The sequence below is a fragment of the Rhinolophus hipposideros genome, assembly GCF_964194185.1.
Source record: "Rhinolophus hipposideros genome assembly, chromosome: 2".
Lineage (NCBI taxonomy): Eukaryota > Metazoa > Chordata > Mammalia > Chiroptera > Rhinolophidae > Rhinolophus > Rhinolophus hipposideros.
The window spans coordinates 60,023,153-60,040,313 of record NC_138048.1 but is presented as its reverse complement, the minus strand read 5'-3'; the positions used below and the strand labels follow the sequence as shown (position 1 = coordinate 60,040,313).

At 40.8% G+C, this 17,161-nt stretch overlaps 1 protein-coding gene across 1 annotated transcript; it reads left to right on the top strand.

Moving 5' to 3' along the window:
* Positions 1 to 5,919: 5,919 nt before the first annotated feature.
* LOC308506215 (histidine-rich glycoprotein-like) lies at positions 5,920 to 15,230 on the top strand (the record flags this gene model as incomplete). Its single annotated transcript, XM_081069382.1, has 7 exons — positions 5,920 to 6,126; positions 7,752 to 7,868; positions 8,716 to 8,806; positions 10,010 to 10,176; positions 11,485 to 11,565; positions 13,193 to 13,294; positions 14,454 to 15,230. The coding sequence occupies exons 1-7, from the start codon at positions 5,935 to 5,937 to the stop codon at positions 15,228 to 15,230; spliced, it is 1,527 nt and encodes a 508-aa protein (XP_080925508.1). The 5' UTR covers positions 5,920 to 5,934.
* Between the last annotated feature and the right edge of the window lie 1,931 nt (positions 15,231 to 17,161).

Here is a 17,161-nt window from a genome sequence, read left to right as displayed (position 1 = left end):
CCTTATCGGACGTGACTAGTGTCCTTATAAAAAGAGATGATTAGGACACAGATAAGCACAGAGGGAAGATCATATGAGAATGCAGAGGAAAGGTGGCCATGTACAAGCCAAGGAGAGAGCCCTCGGAAGAAACTAACCCTGCAACACCTTGATTTGAAACTTGTATCCTCCAGCATTGTGAGAAAATTAATTTCTGTTGTTTAAGTGACCCAGTTTGTGATACTTTGTTATGGCAGCCCTAGCAAACTAACAAAACAGGGAATTTGCAAATATAACTATTGTCCTCCGTTCTGGCAGCTGTTTCTTAAAAGAGCACATGGGTCTTAGCATAATTTACTTAAAAGCAGTAGACAATATTCACACTATATTACTCTTATCTGCTTTCTATAAGAAAGAAAAATAATTAAGTGGGGTGTCATGTAGAGTCCTTAAACTCTGTTTCAATCAGTGTCTGGCAAAAGACACAGGCCATAGGCAATGGTCTCTTCCATCTACCCCCATTGCTAAGTAAATTTATCAAATTCATCAAGTGAATTTATCAAGTTCTGGACTTGGAGAATATTCAGAGAGGTAAGAAAAAAATCCACCTTCAGATTGAAGGCTGTGCAGGCAATATCTGACCAACACTGTTTCAGATAGTTCAACTGAAAAGACTTTAGTGAAAGAAATGAAGACTTGTAGGCCAAGTTAAGGGAACAATGGATACTGAAGCACATGGAGAACAGCAAGAAGCCTTTGCCCCTCTGGACCTGAGAAGACTGCAGGAGGAGGAGCCTTATCCAAATCCAGGGGGGCTGATGCTGCTGGAGGAGGGGCCACCTGGCAGGAGCTGCCCTGGTGGAGGGATGCAGCCACTGCCAGAACCTAGTGCTGAAGCAGAAAGGGGCAGGGAATGAACACCCTGACCTCTCTCTCCTTCCTTCCCTGCCTCCCTCCCTCCATCCTTCCATTCTCCTCCTCCCATTGGCACTTTGAACCCAATAGTAAGCTCCCTAGCAGGGGAGCCTGCTCAATCCACAGGAGTCAGCCTCCTAAGGCAAAGCCAGGCGGAGAAAGGCAAAGAATAGAATGGACCTGGAGCAAACAGAGGAAAACATTGCTAGCGCTAGGTAGGGTATTTCCCAAAGTTGTTCCATAATACCCTCCCACACTGAGTAAAGCGTGTGGAAGGACCCTAGACTGTGTGTCCTTCTCTTTGTGTTTCTTGTTGGATAGACAAGGGAACCATCAACAGAGATAGAGCATGTAGGAGGAAAAGAAGTTTTGAGCCCTTGCTGAGTTGATTTCATTAAATTCAAAGGAAGCGTTGTCATTCTCACTTATTCTTTTTCAACATCTGGTAATGCTGACTCACTGTTTCTTCAAACTTTCTCAAGTAGACATTATCCCATATCCTCCAGGTTCTTCTCCTACCCTTCTGATGATTTCTCCTAAGGCATTCGGATTCCTCATTGACTCATCTCTTAGATGTTGTTTCTCTAGTTTCTGATTCTTGATGTAACTCCCACGTAGTCAAGCTAATCCAATAGTCTTGCCAATAGTCTCAAAATGCTGCAATCATTAATCATTTGAGGCCCTGTATTCAAATAATCAATGCTTTGCAAATTGCTAACAATAGTCTTCTATGCTGAATTTCAAGAGTCGGGCATTTCAAGTTACATGGTATTAAGCATTCTCTTTGATGAATCTTTAAAAGTAGCTTCTTCAACAATAAGAAAATGAACAACCCTATTAAAAATGGGCAAAAGATTTGAAAAGGCACCTCACAACAAAAGAAATAAAATGGAAAATAAGCATATCAAAAGATAATCCATATTATATGTTATTAGGGAATTGAAAAATAAAACGATAATGAGATACCACTGCACACCTATCAGAATGGCCAAAATCCAGGATACGAACAACACCAAATGCTGCAAGAATGTGGAGCAACAAAAACTCTTATTCATTGCTATGGGAAATGCAAAAGGACACAGCCACTTTGGAAGACGGTTTGGCAATTTATTACAAAACTAAACATACTCTTACCCTAATATCCAGCAATTGTGTTCCTTGGTATTTACCCAAATGAGCTGAAAACATATGCCCACATAAAAACTTGCACATGGATGTTTAGAGCAGCTCTGCTTATAATTGTTCAAACTTGGAAGTGACCAAGATGTCTTTCAGTAGTTGAGTGGATGAACTGTGGTACATACAATAGAACACTATTTATCGCTAAAAGGAAATGAGCTATCAAGCTATGAAAAGACATGAAGGAACTTTAGAGGGATACCACTAAGTGAAAGAAACCAATCTGAAAAGGCTACATATCTATGATTCCAATTCTATGACATTCTAGAAAGGCAAAACTGCAGAAAGAATAAAAGATTCAGTGGGTGCCAAGGATTGAGGTTAGTGATGAACAGGCAGAGCGCAGTATTTTAGGGCAGTGAAACTATGCTATATGGTACTCTAATGGTGGGTACAGGTCATTGTACATTTGTCCAAATCCACAGAATATATGACACCAAGAGTAAACCCTAATATGAACATGGTCTTTTGGTGATAATGATGTGTCAATGTAGATTCCTCGATTATAACAAGGGTACCACTCTGCTGTGAATATTAATAGTGTGTGGGGAAAGTGAGCAGGAACTATATGGGAATCTTCTTTATTTAAAAAAGTGCTTTCAGGGCAGCTGGTTGGCTCAATTGGTTAGACCACAGTGCTCATAACACCAATGTCACCAGTTCGATTCCCACATGGGCCAGTGAGCTGCGCCTTCCACAACTAGATTGAAAAAAAACAACAGCTTGACTTGGAGCTGATGGATCCCAGAAAAACACACCGTTCCCCATTTTTCCCCAGTAAAAAATTTTAAAACTTAAAAAGTGCCTTCAATTACAAAAAGCTGAATGTCACAAAATTCTGTGAACTGATCCAGTCATTCTCCTCCCCAAAAAATCCGAAATTTACAAGGATGTCCATTATAGCATTACTTGTAAGAACAAATAATTGGAAACAACATATGTGGCTAAAAATCAGGGGAATATTGATATATTACAAGCATATGTAATGTACAATATCATGAGATCTTTGAAAATAAGCTTTCTGTAGAATATTTAATGATTTGGGGAAGTTATCAAGGGAAAATACAATATTTAATCTACGTAACAAAAATTTGTTAAAATTCCTTCCCTTGGGAAAGGGTTTGGAAGATGAGGAATAAGGGAGAGAGAGATATTTAATTTTTATCTTACATGTTTTGTAATATTGTTTTTACTTTGTGCAGGGATTATGTTTTTCATAAAAATGTATAAAAGATCTCAAATAAAAAATAAAATTCCATTATAAAAAACAAAAACAACATTTATAAAGCCTATATGGCTTCTACTAATACCCCCCAAAAATAGAGGTTGTAAGTAAGTATTCAATCACAGTGGATGGAAAAAGTATCTGTATGTACAGCAGAATATTCCCCATAATTTACAAACATATGTTATAGATATCCAGATGGAAAAAAGTCCATTAAGAAATATGTAGTAGTTAATGTTTTTTTCAGGTAGTAGAATAAGAGGTGAGTTTTCCTTTACATTTTTTGTATTTCCACTTTTTTTGCAAAAAGCATATATTTTATTATGAGGGAGAAAAAAAGCTTTAAAAAATAAAAATTCTCTTAACTGACTTTCTCTGATACTATGGCCAGGCCACCCAGAAAGAACCAAAATGCCAGAATGAGTACGTGGATCTACCCTGATTGCTCCAATAACCGTCTTGTGAGAAGTCACCACTTCCCTCTCCATTGCACATCTGAGGCCATTTTCTAGCTCAGGACCGTCAGGAAGCATTCCCAAAGCCAGTAAGAAAGTCACCAAAGCTGAATGTCACTTCCAAGATCATCAGACAGCTACCTGGGACAGACCGTCTCTCCTACTGACCATCATTCCTGACTGCTGCCATCCTAGCAACCTCAGTGTGCTCCTGGAGATGTCTCCTCTGAAATTCCGATAGTTGTTGGAATGGCATCACTAGCATTGTCTCTGTATTTAAGATTCAACAAAGCAAAGGAAAGGGAAGGCATGGCTCTCGTGATCACCCCTAAATCTCAGCTACTAAATCTACAGTACCATAGTGCTCACTTCGGCAGCATGTATACTAAAATCTATAGTACTACAGGAGAAGCTTATTTTCATCCTTGGTGTCTTTTCCCATTCCCATCCCTTTCCCCCCACCCGCATTTGGCTTGTCCATGGCCCTGCATATTGGGTATGGCCAATATAGCCATAAGAGAAAGACTTAATTAAGGAGCTCAACTCATGGAAATTAAACAGGTTTTGTTTTAATCCGTAGCTTTCCCCCTGCCCACCTGAGTTAGAGCCCCTTAGTAACACCTTGGACAGACTCCATATTATTTCTGTCATTCTAAGTTACACTGAAGTGGTCCTACTTGGGTGTTTAAAAGCCAGTGTTCTTAATGTTAAAAGTTCAAATCCAGACGTAATTCAAAATGTGTTTCTTCCACTTTTAAACTCACTAAATCAGTCTGTAATTCTGGGAAGTGCGTTTTGCTTTTCATGTACTGTGGGGACAGAGCCCCAGAGAGCAGTTTCCAGGCTCTGGGCCTCATGTGGAAAGGTGCTGGCTCGGGTAGTAGATGGCCATCAACTGTGATCAGATGGCCAGCAGCTTGGCTAGTTGGCCGTCAGCTATAACCAGTGAGCCCTCGGCCACTAATGTAATGGCTGTGGCTACGCTAGCAGAAAGAATTGGGGGCTAGCAAGAGCGGATCGCAGAGAGGTGGATGCTGCCGGTCAGAATATATTGGTTTGACTCCCCTACTTATGGCTCCATGGGTGTTCCTGTTTGGCCTTACCGTGTCCTGCGTTCTTATGTGGGGAGCGGGACCTGACACCCGGCCTGACACCCCGCACGACAAAGGTCCATACAGGTCTGTATATTGGTTCCTTTGGAGGGGTAGGACTGTGGGATCAGCTAATCCCAGCTCTCCCAGTGCTGAGCACCTCCCACAATAGTGTCTACTCTCTAACCCCTTCTCTCTGATGGCATCAAATGGCTTGACTCCTACCCTCACCGTGGTTCTCTTCCACGTGAACCAACTCTCTTTGGAAGGCTTAAGGGCCACAGAGAATTGGAATAATATGGGGGTGACTTCAAGTTCTTCTGAGGCATCATACTAATAATAAGAGTCAATAGCATCATGTTATTCAGCACCTGGATTTGCGCCAAGAATTATAGTGGTTATTTTATATGTTTTCTTATTTAAGTACCGCACGACCCTGCCAAGAGGAATTAATCCCCATTTTATAAATGAGGAAACTAAGAATCAGAGAAGTTTCATAGCTTACCCAGCATAAAAGAGTAGCTCATACAAAACTAACAGAGTTGAAATTCAGATCTGACTCGAGAGCCGCACTCTTAATCATTCTATTCTGCCTGAGCTCAGGTCCTTGTACGGTGCAAACGTCAGCATCACGGCCCTTTATGGTCGGCTTCTTGCGCCCTCATCCAAGGAGGGAACTGATGGTGGAAATTTCTGGCTGAGATAGGCAACAGATGGAGGAAAATCACTGTATTTCCATCCCCCTCACCGATGCTTGTGGGAAAAAACACACTTTGGATCTGCTACCTACTGGAAATATCCAGATTTGTGCAGATCACAGTTTCAGCCACTCACTAGTGGCATGTCTCAACTTTCTGTCCCCAGAACCCGTTAATCATTTACGGCATGATGACAGACATTTTAACCAGGGGTCAAGGTGAACATCCCCAGTTATACAACAAAAATATATAAAAACTTTGTTTAATCAATGGCATGTGCTCTGTGTGTGTGTGTGTGTGTGTGTGTGTGTGTGTGTGTGTTTTAGAAAGTCTGTATATAATTCTCTGCTGAGATATCCCACAGTGAGGGATGGTTTTCACATTTTAACACAATGAAGGCATGCGCTACAGCTCTGCTTTTGACCCTCTTGATCACGCTGCACTATTCCTGCGCTTTAAGTCCCACAGATTGCAATGCTACTGGGCCCCTGGCTGGGAAAGCTCTAGATCTGATCAATAAAGGACGTCGGAATGGCTACCTTTTCCAGTTGCTGTGGGTCGCTGATGCCCACCTGGACGAAGTGGTGAGGAATTTCCCATGGCAGAGCTGAGGTGGGAGACCATGCACCAGGGGCAAATGTGACTGTCACCCCTAAGACTGCTGCTTCGCACAACGCTTTAGTCAGAGTTTTCTGTTTAGTTCCTGCTGCTGCTCTAGACTGCTTTTTTTCTTTCTTTGAAACTAACGTTTGTTATTAGTATATCCTTAACTCTGAATCAGTCTGTACGTTCTTAATAAGCATTGATTCTGAGCCCATTCAAATGCTAAGTACTGTAAGAGAAAAATTAGAATAAACTGTAGGCCTTGTCCTCAAGGAAGTAATAACCAGCTCACATGCAGCCGTAGGCAAACTAATGAAAGGAGATCTGTTAAGACTGGATGGGAGAAGCCTCATGTGGGCCCTGAAGACTAAGCAGAATTTGAAGAGGAAGATGGCATTCCAGGAGAATTCCAGGCACACCACCTCTGTGTGGTTAGGGAATCAGGAAGGTAGGTGTTAGGGAGTAATGAAACATAAGTAGGGGTAATCAAGAAGTTCTACTTGGGCTTTGGAATAGCCATCAGGTTGGGAGGGAGAAGCAAAGCGAGCCTCTTGTCTTCACTTAGATTAGATGCTTATTTGGAGTGGGTTTGAGGGTTTACGGTAGAGATTATGGAGGGAGGCTTCCCTCCCCAGCCTCCTAACATAACCCGCCCTTTGATGAAACCACTAAAATGAGGAGGCCAGACCATGGAGCTCCACAGAGGATAAACAGAGAAATTTATACGTGTTAAAGCATCATGGAGGAAGTAGATTGCAGAGAACAAGAGTGCAGGAATTTGGGATTTAGTGACCATTAGTCCAATTCCAGGCTTCCAGGCTCTCTGCCACATTGAAGGACCCAGGCTGAGTTGGCACAGTGCTACCTCTGAGTGGTGGTATAAATGGTGGGTGGTTGCGGAGGGGGCAGAGTGTGCCTGGGGAGATGGATGCTAGTGACAGGGACATGAGCTAGAAAACTATTTTATGGGTTCAGGAATGAGGGAATGAGGATCAGATCAGACAGTGGGCTTTAGGGCAATGGATAATGAATAAAAGAAAGACCATTCCAGGCCTGGTGACTGGATGGCAACAGCAAAGGAAGAAACCAAAGTTAATGTCACTTTATTTAAGGCCAAACACTAAGGCAATAAATAATTAATGGTGCCACTGACAAAAGACGTAAGAAATAGAGAAAGGGAGCTGATTTGTAAAAGAAGAGAGTGGTTTTAGTTTTGGGCAAGTTGAAATCCTGGCAAGATATCCAAGTTCAGGAGCAGAGCGAGGTGAGAAGACACAGCTCCACATAGAGCCTGGAGCTCATGATGTGGCTGTCAGCATTATCATTCTAGGCTTCTGTCTTCAACACCTCCACCCAAACCAATACTGCTTTTTAGTGATTGCTTTTCAAAGCTCATGGGCAGAAGCAACATAACGACCAGTAGAAAAGAACATTTGGAAGTAATTCTTTGAAGCTATTTATTTAAATGAATAGAGCAAATGACAAAAAGGTAGACATTCACAATGATTTGGAAAGGAGCAGGAATTCTGTTTGAGAAATAAAGAGATTGCTTTTATTTAGTAGTTCTCTTATACTACTCACCTGTTGCTTTCTTGGAATTCCTCAGGAATCTGCAACTGTCTATTATTTAGCCTTAGATGTGAAAGAATCTGACTGTCCGGTCCAATCCAGGAAATACTGGAAGGACTGTGAGCCAGCTCTTTCTAGACGTCCATCTGACATAGTAAGTAAACATGCTACCATCTTCCTTTTCTTATCGTTCTTGACTTCTGTCTACTCTGCCTACTTAGGGTAGCTGTATGCCAACACTAACACAGCAAAAGGGTAAGAGCAACTTCCACCTTTTGACTCATAAAGATTATGTTGGTCTTGAGTAATATTTTCTTGAGAGCCATATCTGGGAACCCAGTACAAGACAAGTCAGTGGGGCTGTGGACCCATGGGATAGCATGACCAGCTGTGAGACCTTGGGCAAATCACCTAAGGTCATTACTTCCATATCCCCAGCTGTAAAATAAGATGACGGGTTTGCTATAGATGGATTCTGAGGTCATTTCTGGACCTGATAGTCTGTTGGTTTAGGAAACCTTGAACTTGTAACTGTGTCCTATAAAGACTGGTCCCATTTGCTGAAACAGCCAAGCGGATAAGTTGCAATTATCATGAGGAACAGGTTTTTGCTCTGTACTTTGCACCTGGATACTCAGATCCCAAGTTGTCTGCCACAAGAGAACACAAAAATGAATAAGCACAGGTCTAATGTTTCAGTTCCAGAAAATAAGACATTTGCATATCTAGAAGTTTCAGCAATTTTCCCCTTTGAAAATGTTTGGGATGTGGCCATGATCCCTTTAAACACTTTCTCTCTGGTTATCATGAGGGCATTCGATGCCTATAGCACCCAACACAGAGAAGTAGACTAAGAAAATATAGGTTTGGGGACAGGATTTTATGAGAGAAATGATAAATAAATTTAAATGTATTGTAGAGGTATGTTGCATCACTTTTTTGTTTCTGCATATTCCACCTGAGGAAAGCAGTATGCAATGACAGAGTCCTTTTTCTTACAGGTGATTGGACAATGTAAGGTAATAGCTACAACACGTTTGAATGAATCTCAGGATCTTAGATTGAATGACTTCAACTGCACCACAAGTTCTGGTATGGAAATCTGTTAACATGCTACTTATTCTAGTCTAATTCTACTAATTCTGGATCAATACAGAAGTTAATCATAATATAAAAATTTATGATGTACATGTCAGAAATGGTCTTTGCCCTCATGGACTTCATTATTACTCACTCTCTTGAGAAGAGAAGTGAGAATTTTTTCCCCTGTTATTGGTGCTCTTTCCTTTACAGAAATGCAATATATAAAAATAGAAATCCATGTGAGGTAGTACAGCATGGTAGCATAGTTGTAGAGAACACAGTATCTGGATCAGATTTGCTTGAGATTGAATCCCAACCTTATCACTCCTACTTGCATGGTCTTGAGGGCAAGTTATTTACCCTCTTTTAACTTTCCTCAGTTAAGGATAGCCTCAAACTATGCTCGATGAGGATAGTAATAATATTAGCCCTTCCAGTCTTTGTTAGAATTAAATAAGATGGTCTGTGTAGTACATTTGTGAAGTATTTAGCACTCAGTAAGTATTGACTTCCACATCTAAGTTAAACACTAACACTACAGTTACAAAGCAGTTATACCTGTCACATCATTTAATCTCACAACAAGTCTATAAAGTAAAGGTTACGATACTTTCTATTTTAGAGAGAAAATAACTGAGTTTCAAAGAGGATCAACGACTTGGCCTTAGGATCACAGCCAAATGGAGGGAACATGATCCTATCCCACAAGTATTGACTCTGAAGTCCATGGGCTTTTTATTTTCCAAAAAGAATGATCACAGAATTCCTTCAAAAATAGCAAATCTCAACATGATTCAATACACAAAAATTCAACAGCCAAGCATCTCCTTCAGGAGGTTGCCTTAAAGAAAGATTGAGCTGCATCTTCTCTCTCTGGGCAAAACTTCATGTTGATGATGCCTCTCCCTCCTTGGCAGAGACAGGAAGAGTTCGTTAAAATAGTAACACTTTATGGATGATGGGGAAGCATGGTGAATCCAGTCAGAACAGAGACTTGAGCATCAGAAGGATCTGAGTTTAGTTTATAGCTCTGCATCTGATTGCCTGATTTGATCTGGAACAAGTTTCTTAGCCTCTTCAATCCTCCATTTGCCCATCTGTAAACTGGAAGCTATTGTTATTCTTGCCCCCGTGCTTACATGTATTTAGTCCCAGCACTGACATTGCTGTTTCCAACCCAGTGACCACAGAACTGCCATCTTCTCTCTCCAGTCTGTTCTACACTGGCCAATACTAAAGACAGCCCCGTACTCTTTGATTTCTTTGAGGACACTGAGCTCTACAGAAAACAGGCAGACAGGGCCCTTGAGAAGTACAAAAGGAAGAATGATGACTTTGCCCTTTTCAGAGTGGACCGAGTGGAGAGAGTTGTAAGAGTGGTGAGTCTTCATCAATACCCAGCTGCAGTGTGAGGGCCTAGGCTCAAACCCGGCAGGTACAAAATTCAGCAGCACTGACTCTCCACATGCCTCCCTCAGCCAGCTGCTTTTCTAATTGAGGCCCCTGTTGCAGCTTCAACAGTCAGTAGATAGCACAGAACTGTTCTGCAGATTTTCGTTTATTGGAGTTGCAGAGAGTGTGAATATCTAAGAGAAGAGGAAAAACCGAAACAAAAAAGAGAAAAAGACAGAGAGCATATTAGAGTCATTAAAATCATGTGGTCCTAATCTCCTTGTATTATGATGGAAAATTGAGGTTCAGAGCAACTACCATTGTTTCCCTGAAAATAAAAACTAGCCGGACAATCAGCTCTAACGTGTCTTTTGGAGCAAAAATTAATATAAGGTCTTATTATATTATAATATAAGCCCAGGTAATATATAATATATAATATAATATAATATAATATAATATAATATAATATAATATAATATAATATAATATAATAATATAATATAATGAATATAATATAATTCCGGGTATAATGTAATATAATATGATGTGATATGATATGATATAATATAATATAATACTGGGTTTTTTTTATTAATTTTTGCACCAAAAGATGCACTAGCGCGGATTGTGCGGCTAGGTCTTATTTTTGGGGAAACACGGTACATCACCACACCCAGTGGAATGGCTGGCATTAGTTCCTCCCAGTTCAGCGTCCCAAGTGCCTTCCAGCCAGAGTGGTCTGTTGAGCCGCTAGTTGAGGTTGTCCTCCATTTTGAAAACACAAAGTTAAATACATTATGGTGCGTGCAAGCCATAGAATGAATACAATGCAATGACTAAAAAGAATGTTTTGGACCTACATGCCTTGAAAGGAGTTTCAAGGTGCATGGGCAGGAGGAAAGGCAGGTTACAGAACAATCCTTAGACTATGAGCCCCTTTACATTACTTAGATATAGGTGTATGTGCATAGCATATTTAGAAAAAGGTGAGAAGGAAAAATCCATCCAATGGATGATAGTGGTACCACTGAGAAGGAGAGACGAGGATGCAGAAAGGATGAGTTCTCATACTATGTTTGATTATTTTTGTGTTATTTGAAACTTTTCAATGAAATAGTATTCACTTCATCACTTACGTAATACATTTTAAAAGTCAGAGACTATAAGAAAAATGGCATACATTGGTGATGTTGAGTCTTCATAATACTTGACTGTATATTTGGATAGTAGGTATCTAATGTCCCCCCCTTTTTTAAATGTTCCTGAAACTGCTTTGATCCAATTTGTTCCAGAGAGGAGAGGAAAGAACCAATTACTATGTGGACTTCTCTGTGAGGAACTGCTCCAGCCACCATTTTCCTCGGCACACTAATGTGAGTATACTAGATGTCTGCGAAATATGAGGTGACATTTAGAGACCACTCACTATGTGCCAGGTACCCTGCTAAGTGCATTACACATATGTTAACCTATTACCCTCACCACCATCCTATGAACTAGATGCGATTTTTATCCCTGATTTACACATGGGGAAATTGAGGCACAGAAAAGTGAAGTGAATCGTGAGAATATCATTTTATAAATATACATGACATAAACCAAAACTTAACACCAAGTTATTTAAACTCATGGGGATTAAAGACTTAGCTAAACCCGATAACTAGATTGTATCAGGAACCATGGCTGTACCCACTGCATCTCATTTACTCTTCATTTACTTCCCCATTTGACAAATGGGAAGGTAACTGAGGCTCCGCACTGTAAATGTTCTGCCCAATGTTCACAACCAAGCTGAGTTTAGAATCCATTTCTATGCTCAGCCCAGTGGGATTTTTCCCCAAATCATTTATAAATTGATACTTATATACCTGCAAGAAGATCTTATTGTTTCTCATTATTTGTATGGTAACTTAGAGTTTACAAAACACCTCCACATATACTGTCTTGTTGGAGACCTGTGACAACCCCACTGAGGAGAAACAAGTGTCTGCCTCCATTTCCCTGTGACAGAAGGGCCTAGAAGTGTAGACACTTACCTAATGGAACTTAGCTAGAAAGCGTGAGGACACAGGATTTTAATGGTGGCCTTCTGATTTTAAGTCCAGGATTTTTCTGGAGTTTAACAGCGCACTCTCTGGGGCCAGAAAAGAGGTAGCATTCACTAATTCCTTTTCTGGATGTTCAACTTTTCTACCTGAAGGAGCTATAGAATCCTGCTTAGTGGCCACCAGAAAAGACGCCTCCCTCCCTGACTCCTATCCCCAACAAACCCTTAATTATTTTGGTGTGGGTAATGCAAACCCAGTGCAGAAACATGGTGCCTAGAGAAGAGTTCAGCGCTCAGTGTTTTACATCATTATTTCATGTAATTAAGCCTTCTCAGGTTTATGGGTAGATAGTATTGTACCCATTTTACAGACAGAGAGTGTGTTTCAGGAATTTTATGCAACTTGCCTAACCTCACACAACCAGTAAATGATGAAGACAGGATTAACATAGATCTGTCTGACTCCAAAATTGGACTCAGAACCTCAATGCTTAACAGTCTTTTCTAAAAAAGAGTTTTTTTCTTGTCCTAGTCTAACTTTGACAGCTGGGTTTAGGGACCTGTGGGGCATAGCGGTGCCAGCTAGTTGAAGCCTGTGTGCTTAGGGTAGGTCAAGCAGACAGTCACTTTGACAGGGTCCATGCAAACTTTATACTCGTTCCTCCCTTTCCAATGCTTCCCTGCAAGGAACAAGTTAAAGTTGTAAAAATCCCTCTTCTGCACTCCACTTCATTCTCTCCAGGCACAGGCAACTCTGGTCTTCAGTGCCGAAGAGTTGGACCAAAGTCAAGGCATCAACGACATGTTATTTCTCACCACCACCCACAGGAAAGCCCAGTGGTCGTGACCATTCATGGAAGAGAACCACAGCAAATTGGAAAGAAAACCTTTGAAAACTCTACTTTTCCCAAATCTCCTGCTCACGTGCACGCATGCTTCTGTCTTCTTTAAAGGTCTTTGGGTTCTGCAGAGCAGATTTGTCCTATGATGTAGGAACCTCTGACATGGAAAGTCCAAAAGATATTGTCATAAACTGTGAAGCCTTCAACCTTAAGGTAGGTTTCCTAGACAAGCTTTGTCATGAGTAGGGCCAGATTAAGTGATATATTCACACACATAGTGTATTTTTTTCTATGGCTTTGTGTGTGTGTGTGTGTGTGTGTGTGTGTGAGAGAGAGAGAGAGAGAGAGAGAGAGAGAGAGAGAGAGAAGGAGAAATGAGACAGATGAGATGGGGTGAAGGTGGGGAGAAATACAGAGAATAGCCCCTGGGAAAAGGAGTGCAAATGCTGATATGACACAAAAAGTGTGCAATTTTTTTCAAGAATTGGGAAGAGATAAGATTTGTCAGAAAAGTAAAATCTTGACCAATTTAATCAAACTGTAATTAATTTGAAAATGGCCCTTGTAGTCAGGACTCCAGTGCTGAGGCTTTATACTTCCTAGTTATAGTATTAGGCCTAGAATCTAAGGGGACTAAATTAGTCTTAAATTTATTATATAAAGGTATATATAATAAGAGAAAAACAGTATTTTACTAGAATATCTGTGTGTAAAAGCCCTTGTTCTACACATAGATATTCTTCACAGTATCTTTTCATCAGAAAAAAACAAAACTGAAAATAATCTAAACATCCATGTGCCAAACCCCAAAATAGGAGGGAGCAGGTTTATCATCATGAAAATGACTGTGTAGATTTTTTTCAAAAAAAATTAAAATCTGAATAAGCAGTGAAGAGGTGAGGTGCTCATTCTTTAGGAATAAGAGATCCTTTACTATGGAGCCTCAGAACTCTGTTGAGAATCTAAATTATAAGGCACTAGTTTTCCAAATGTTGGTCTACTGATGACTATTCTTGTGTAACATAATTTCACCATTTTATGTTGAAATGAGAAAAATGAAAATAGTAAGAAAAGTTTTTCGTGATATAACATTTTTCATTTAAAGACCATCCTTTACTCTGAGATTATCTTTCTGATTCTTGTGTTATCAAAATATTATTCCTATTGTGATGGTGGTAGGTGATAGTTTTGTTTGTATTTTAAATGTCAACATGGCTAGATAAAAATATGAGAATGCTCTTTCGGTATTTTACTTTTTGAGTTGATTTGTGGAATCTAAATGTATGAGGGTCGTTAGTCTAAATCAAGTTGAACACCGAACTTCTCCTTTTGTGTTCTATGATGGTGTTCACTGTTCTGTGTCCTTCACGAGGAACATAGAAACATCAGTGATGTACAAGCCCATCTGGACCATCTACCCCGCTCTGGTGGGCATGAGCATTCTCCTGCTGGCAAGCCTTCATTTAAGCCCAAGAGACCCAGAGATTACCGCCATCCTCACAAGCCACATCAACTTGGATGCCCACCTCCTCCAGAAGACAAAAATCACTCAGACAGGCCACAGTTTCAATCAGGAGCTCCACCAGTGTTGCCCCCTTCAAGATGTCATCACCCCCATTTTGGCACCAATGGCACCCATACACCCCGTCATAATCATAGTTGCAGTGAGCACCATCCCCATGGACACCATCCCCATGGACACCATCCCCATGGACACCATCCCCATGGACACCGTCCCCATGGACACTATCCCCATGGCCAGGATTTCCATGACCTTGGACCTTGTGACCCACCACCCTATAGCCGATGTTCCCAAGATCACCATCGCTGGGGCCATGGCCCACCACCAAGGCACTCAGAAGAAAGAGGTCCAATTAAAGGACACTTTCCCTTCAAATGGAGACAGATTGGATATGTTTACCGACTCCCTCCACTAAAGAAAGGTGAAGTTCTTCCTCTTCCCGAAGCCAATTTTCCCATCTTCTCATTGCCAAATCACAACAATCCTGTAACACAAGAAATTCAGCCCTTCCCCCAATCAGCCTCTGAATCATGTCCAGGCACGTTCAAGAGTGAGTTTCCACAAGTCTTGAAGTTTTTTGTATATACATTTCCAAAAGAAAATCTGAGTTCCTTGAAAAAAGAATAATGTCCTGAATTAGAACCATAAATAAAATGTAACCAGTAACAAAATCAAAATTACAATCATTTTAACTTTACTTTCATATTCAGGATAGGACAAACTGTGGGTGGGGGAGAAAACGACATGAGAAGAGCCAACTGGAGAAAGGAAAGATCTTAGTCCCACAAGTCAGAAGTTCATTCCCCACTGGCAAATATCCCACTTGAGGCAAATCTCTGATCCTCAGAATTTCTTTATTTTCTGGACTTAGCTCCTTTAATTCTAGCATCTTTCCTCTATTAGTACTTATGCTGTAGCTGTGCAGACCAAGAAGTATTATATGTAAAGGATTATTGTTATAAAAAGTGATCCAAATTCTCTCCTACTTCTGTTTGTATTCCTCTAAATTTATTTTGGAAAAAAATAAGTTCTAATTTTAATTATGAAGCAAACAAAGCTTGGGCTATAATTTACAAAGATGTTCACAAGCATGAACCATAAATTCAGGTGCACCAGAAATATCACTTTATTTTTTAGAACACATTAATTCCTACTTCAGGTTGCCATCATACTGGGCTAATAGGAAACTTTTTTTTTTTATTTAAATTTATTTATTGGGGTGACAATTGTTAATGAAATTACATAATTTCAGGTGTACAATTCTGTATTACATCAACTATAAATCCCATTGTGTGTTCACCACCCAGAGTCAGTTCTCCTTCCATCACCATATATTTGATCCCCATTACCCTCATCTCCCTCCCAGGAAACTTAACCTCAGTCTTTCTTGCAGTTCCTCCAGCCCGCTGCTTCCCACACAAAATTGTGCCACAGTCTAAGACTCTTACATAATGCCGAGGTGTTTGGGTGGTGGGCACGAGAAGGAAGCTTGGTTCTTCATCACCAATCCACCAGGTCTGAGGGATGTTTCCTACCCTGTTCACACCACTCTTTGAGTCTAGTTTATCTGCTTCTTCTATGTCAAACTGGGGATATAGGAGTCTCTGTAAGACTGCTGATAACATGACTGCCAAGAGATACCACGTAGCTGTTCTCTCCCTAGGGTCTTGCTGCCTTCCAGGCTACATGTCCAGAAAGCAGGGCAAAGGTGTCCTCTGCTTCCAGACCCCTAGACCCCTCTGTTCTTCTCATATCGTCTCCCAGGCTAGAGGCTCTCTAGTCTCAGAAATTTGTCTTTATTCATTTTTGGTGCCAGTGGATTCTTTTTCCACATTTGAATCCTCTTTCTTTTCCCTTCTTCCCAAATCAGGCCCCAGCATTTAGACACAAGCTAATAAGACTTTCAATTCTTTCTCTCTGACTTACTGAAGCAGTTTGAGGTGTGTGGTGATGGCAGCACTAGGTCCTGATTGGGAGAGGAGTAAGAACAATAATAAGGGTGAAAGAGACTTGGGTAAGTTCTTAGGCTGGGAAGAAAGGGGCCCACAATGCTGGAGAAGGTGTAGGTGGGAGAGGGAGGAGGTGACTGGTGGTTCGCGGTCCAGGAGGAGTGGAAAGGAGCACAAGGCTGATCACGGCGGGTGTTTCAAGTGAAGACTCCAGAACAGGCCTTGGAGGAAGGTGGTCAAAAGACACAGACTTTCAGTTTTAAGATAAGTAAAGACTGGGAATGGGATAGAAAACGTGGTGACTAGTTAACATCGCTGGGTGATATACAGGGAAATCGTTCAGAGAGGAAGTGGATCCTATGAGTTCTCACCACAAGGAGAAATTGTTTTCTTTTTATTGTGTCTCTGAGACAATTCAGTGTTAACTAAACCTGTTGTGGTAATAATTTCACAAAATATGTAAATCAAACCTTCATGCTGTACATCTTAAACTTATACGGTGATGTATGTCAATTACTTCTCAATAGAACTGGAAGGAAAATAGGACTTGGCAGTGTATTCAGACAGTATAATAAATGGGAAAGAGTGTGGCTTTGGAGGAGGCTGATG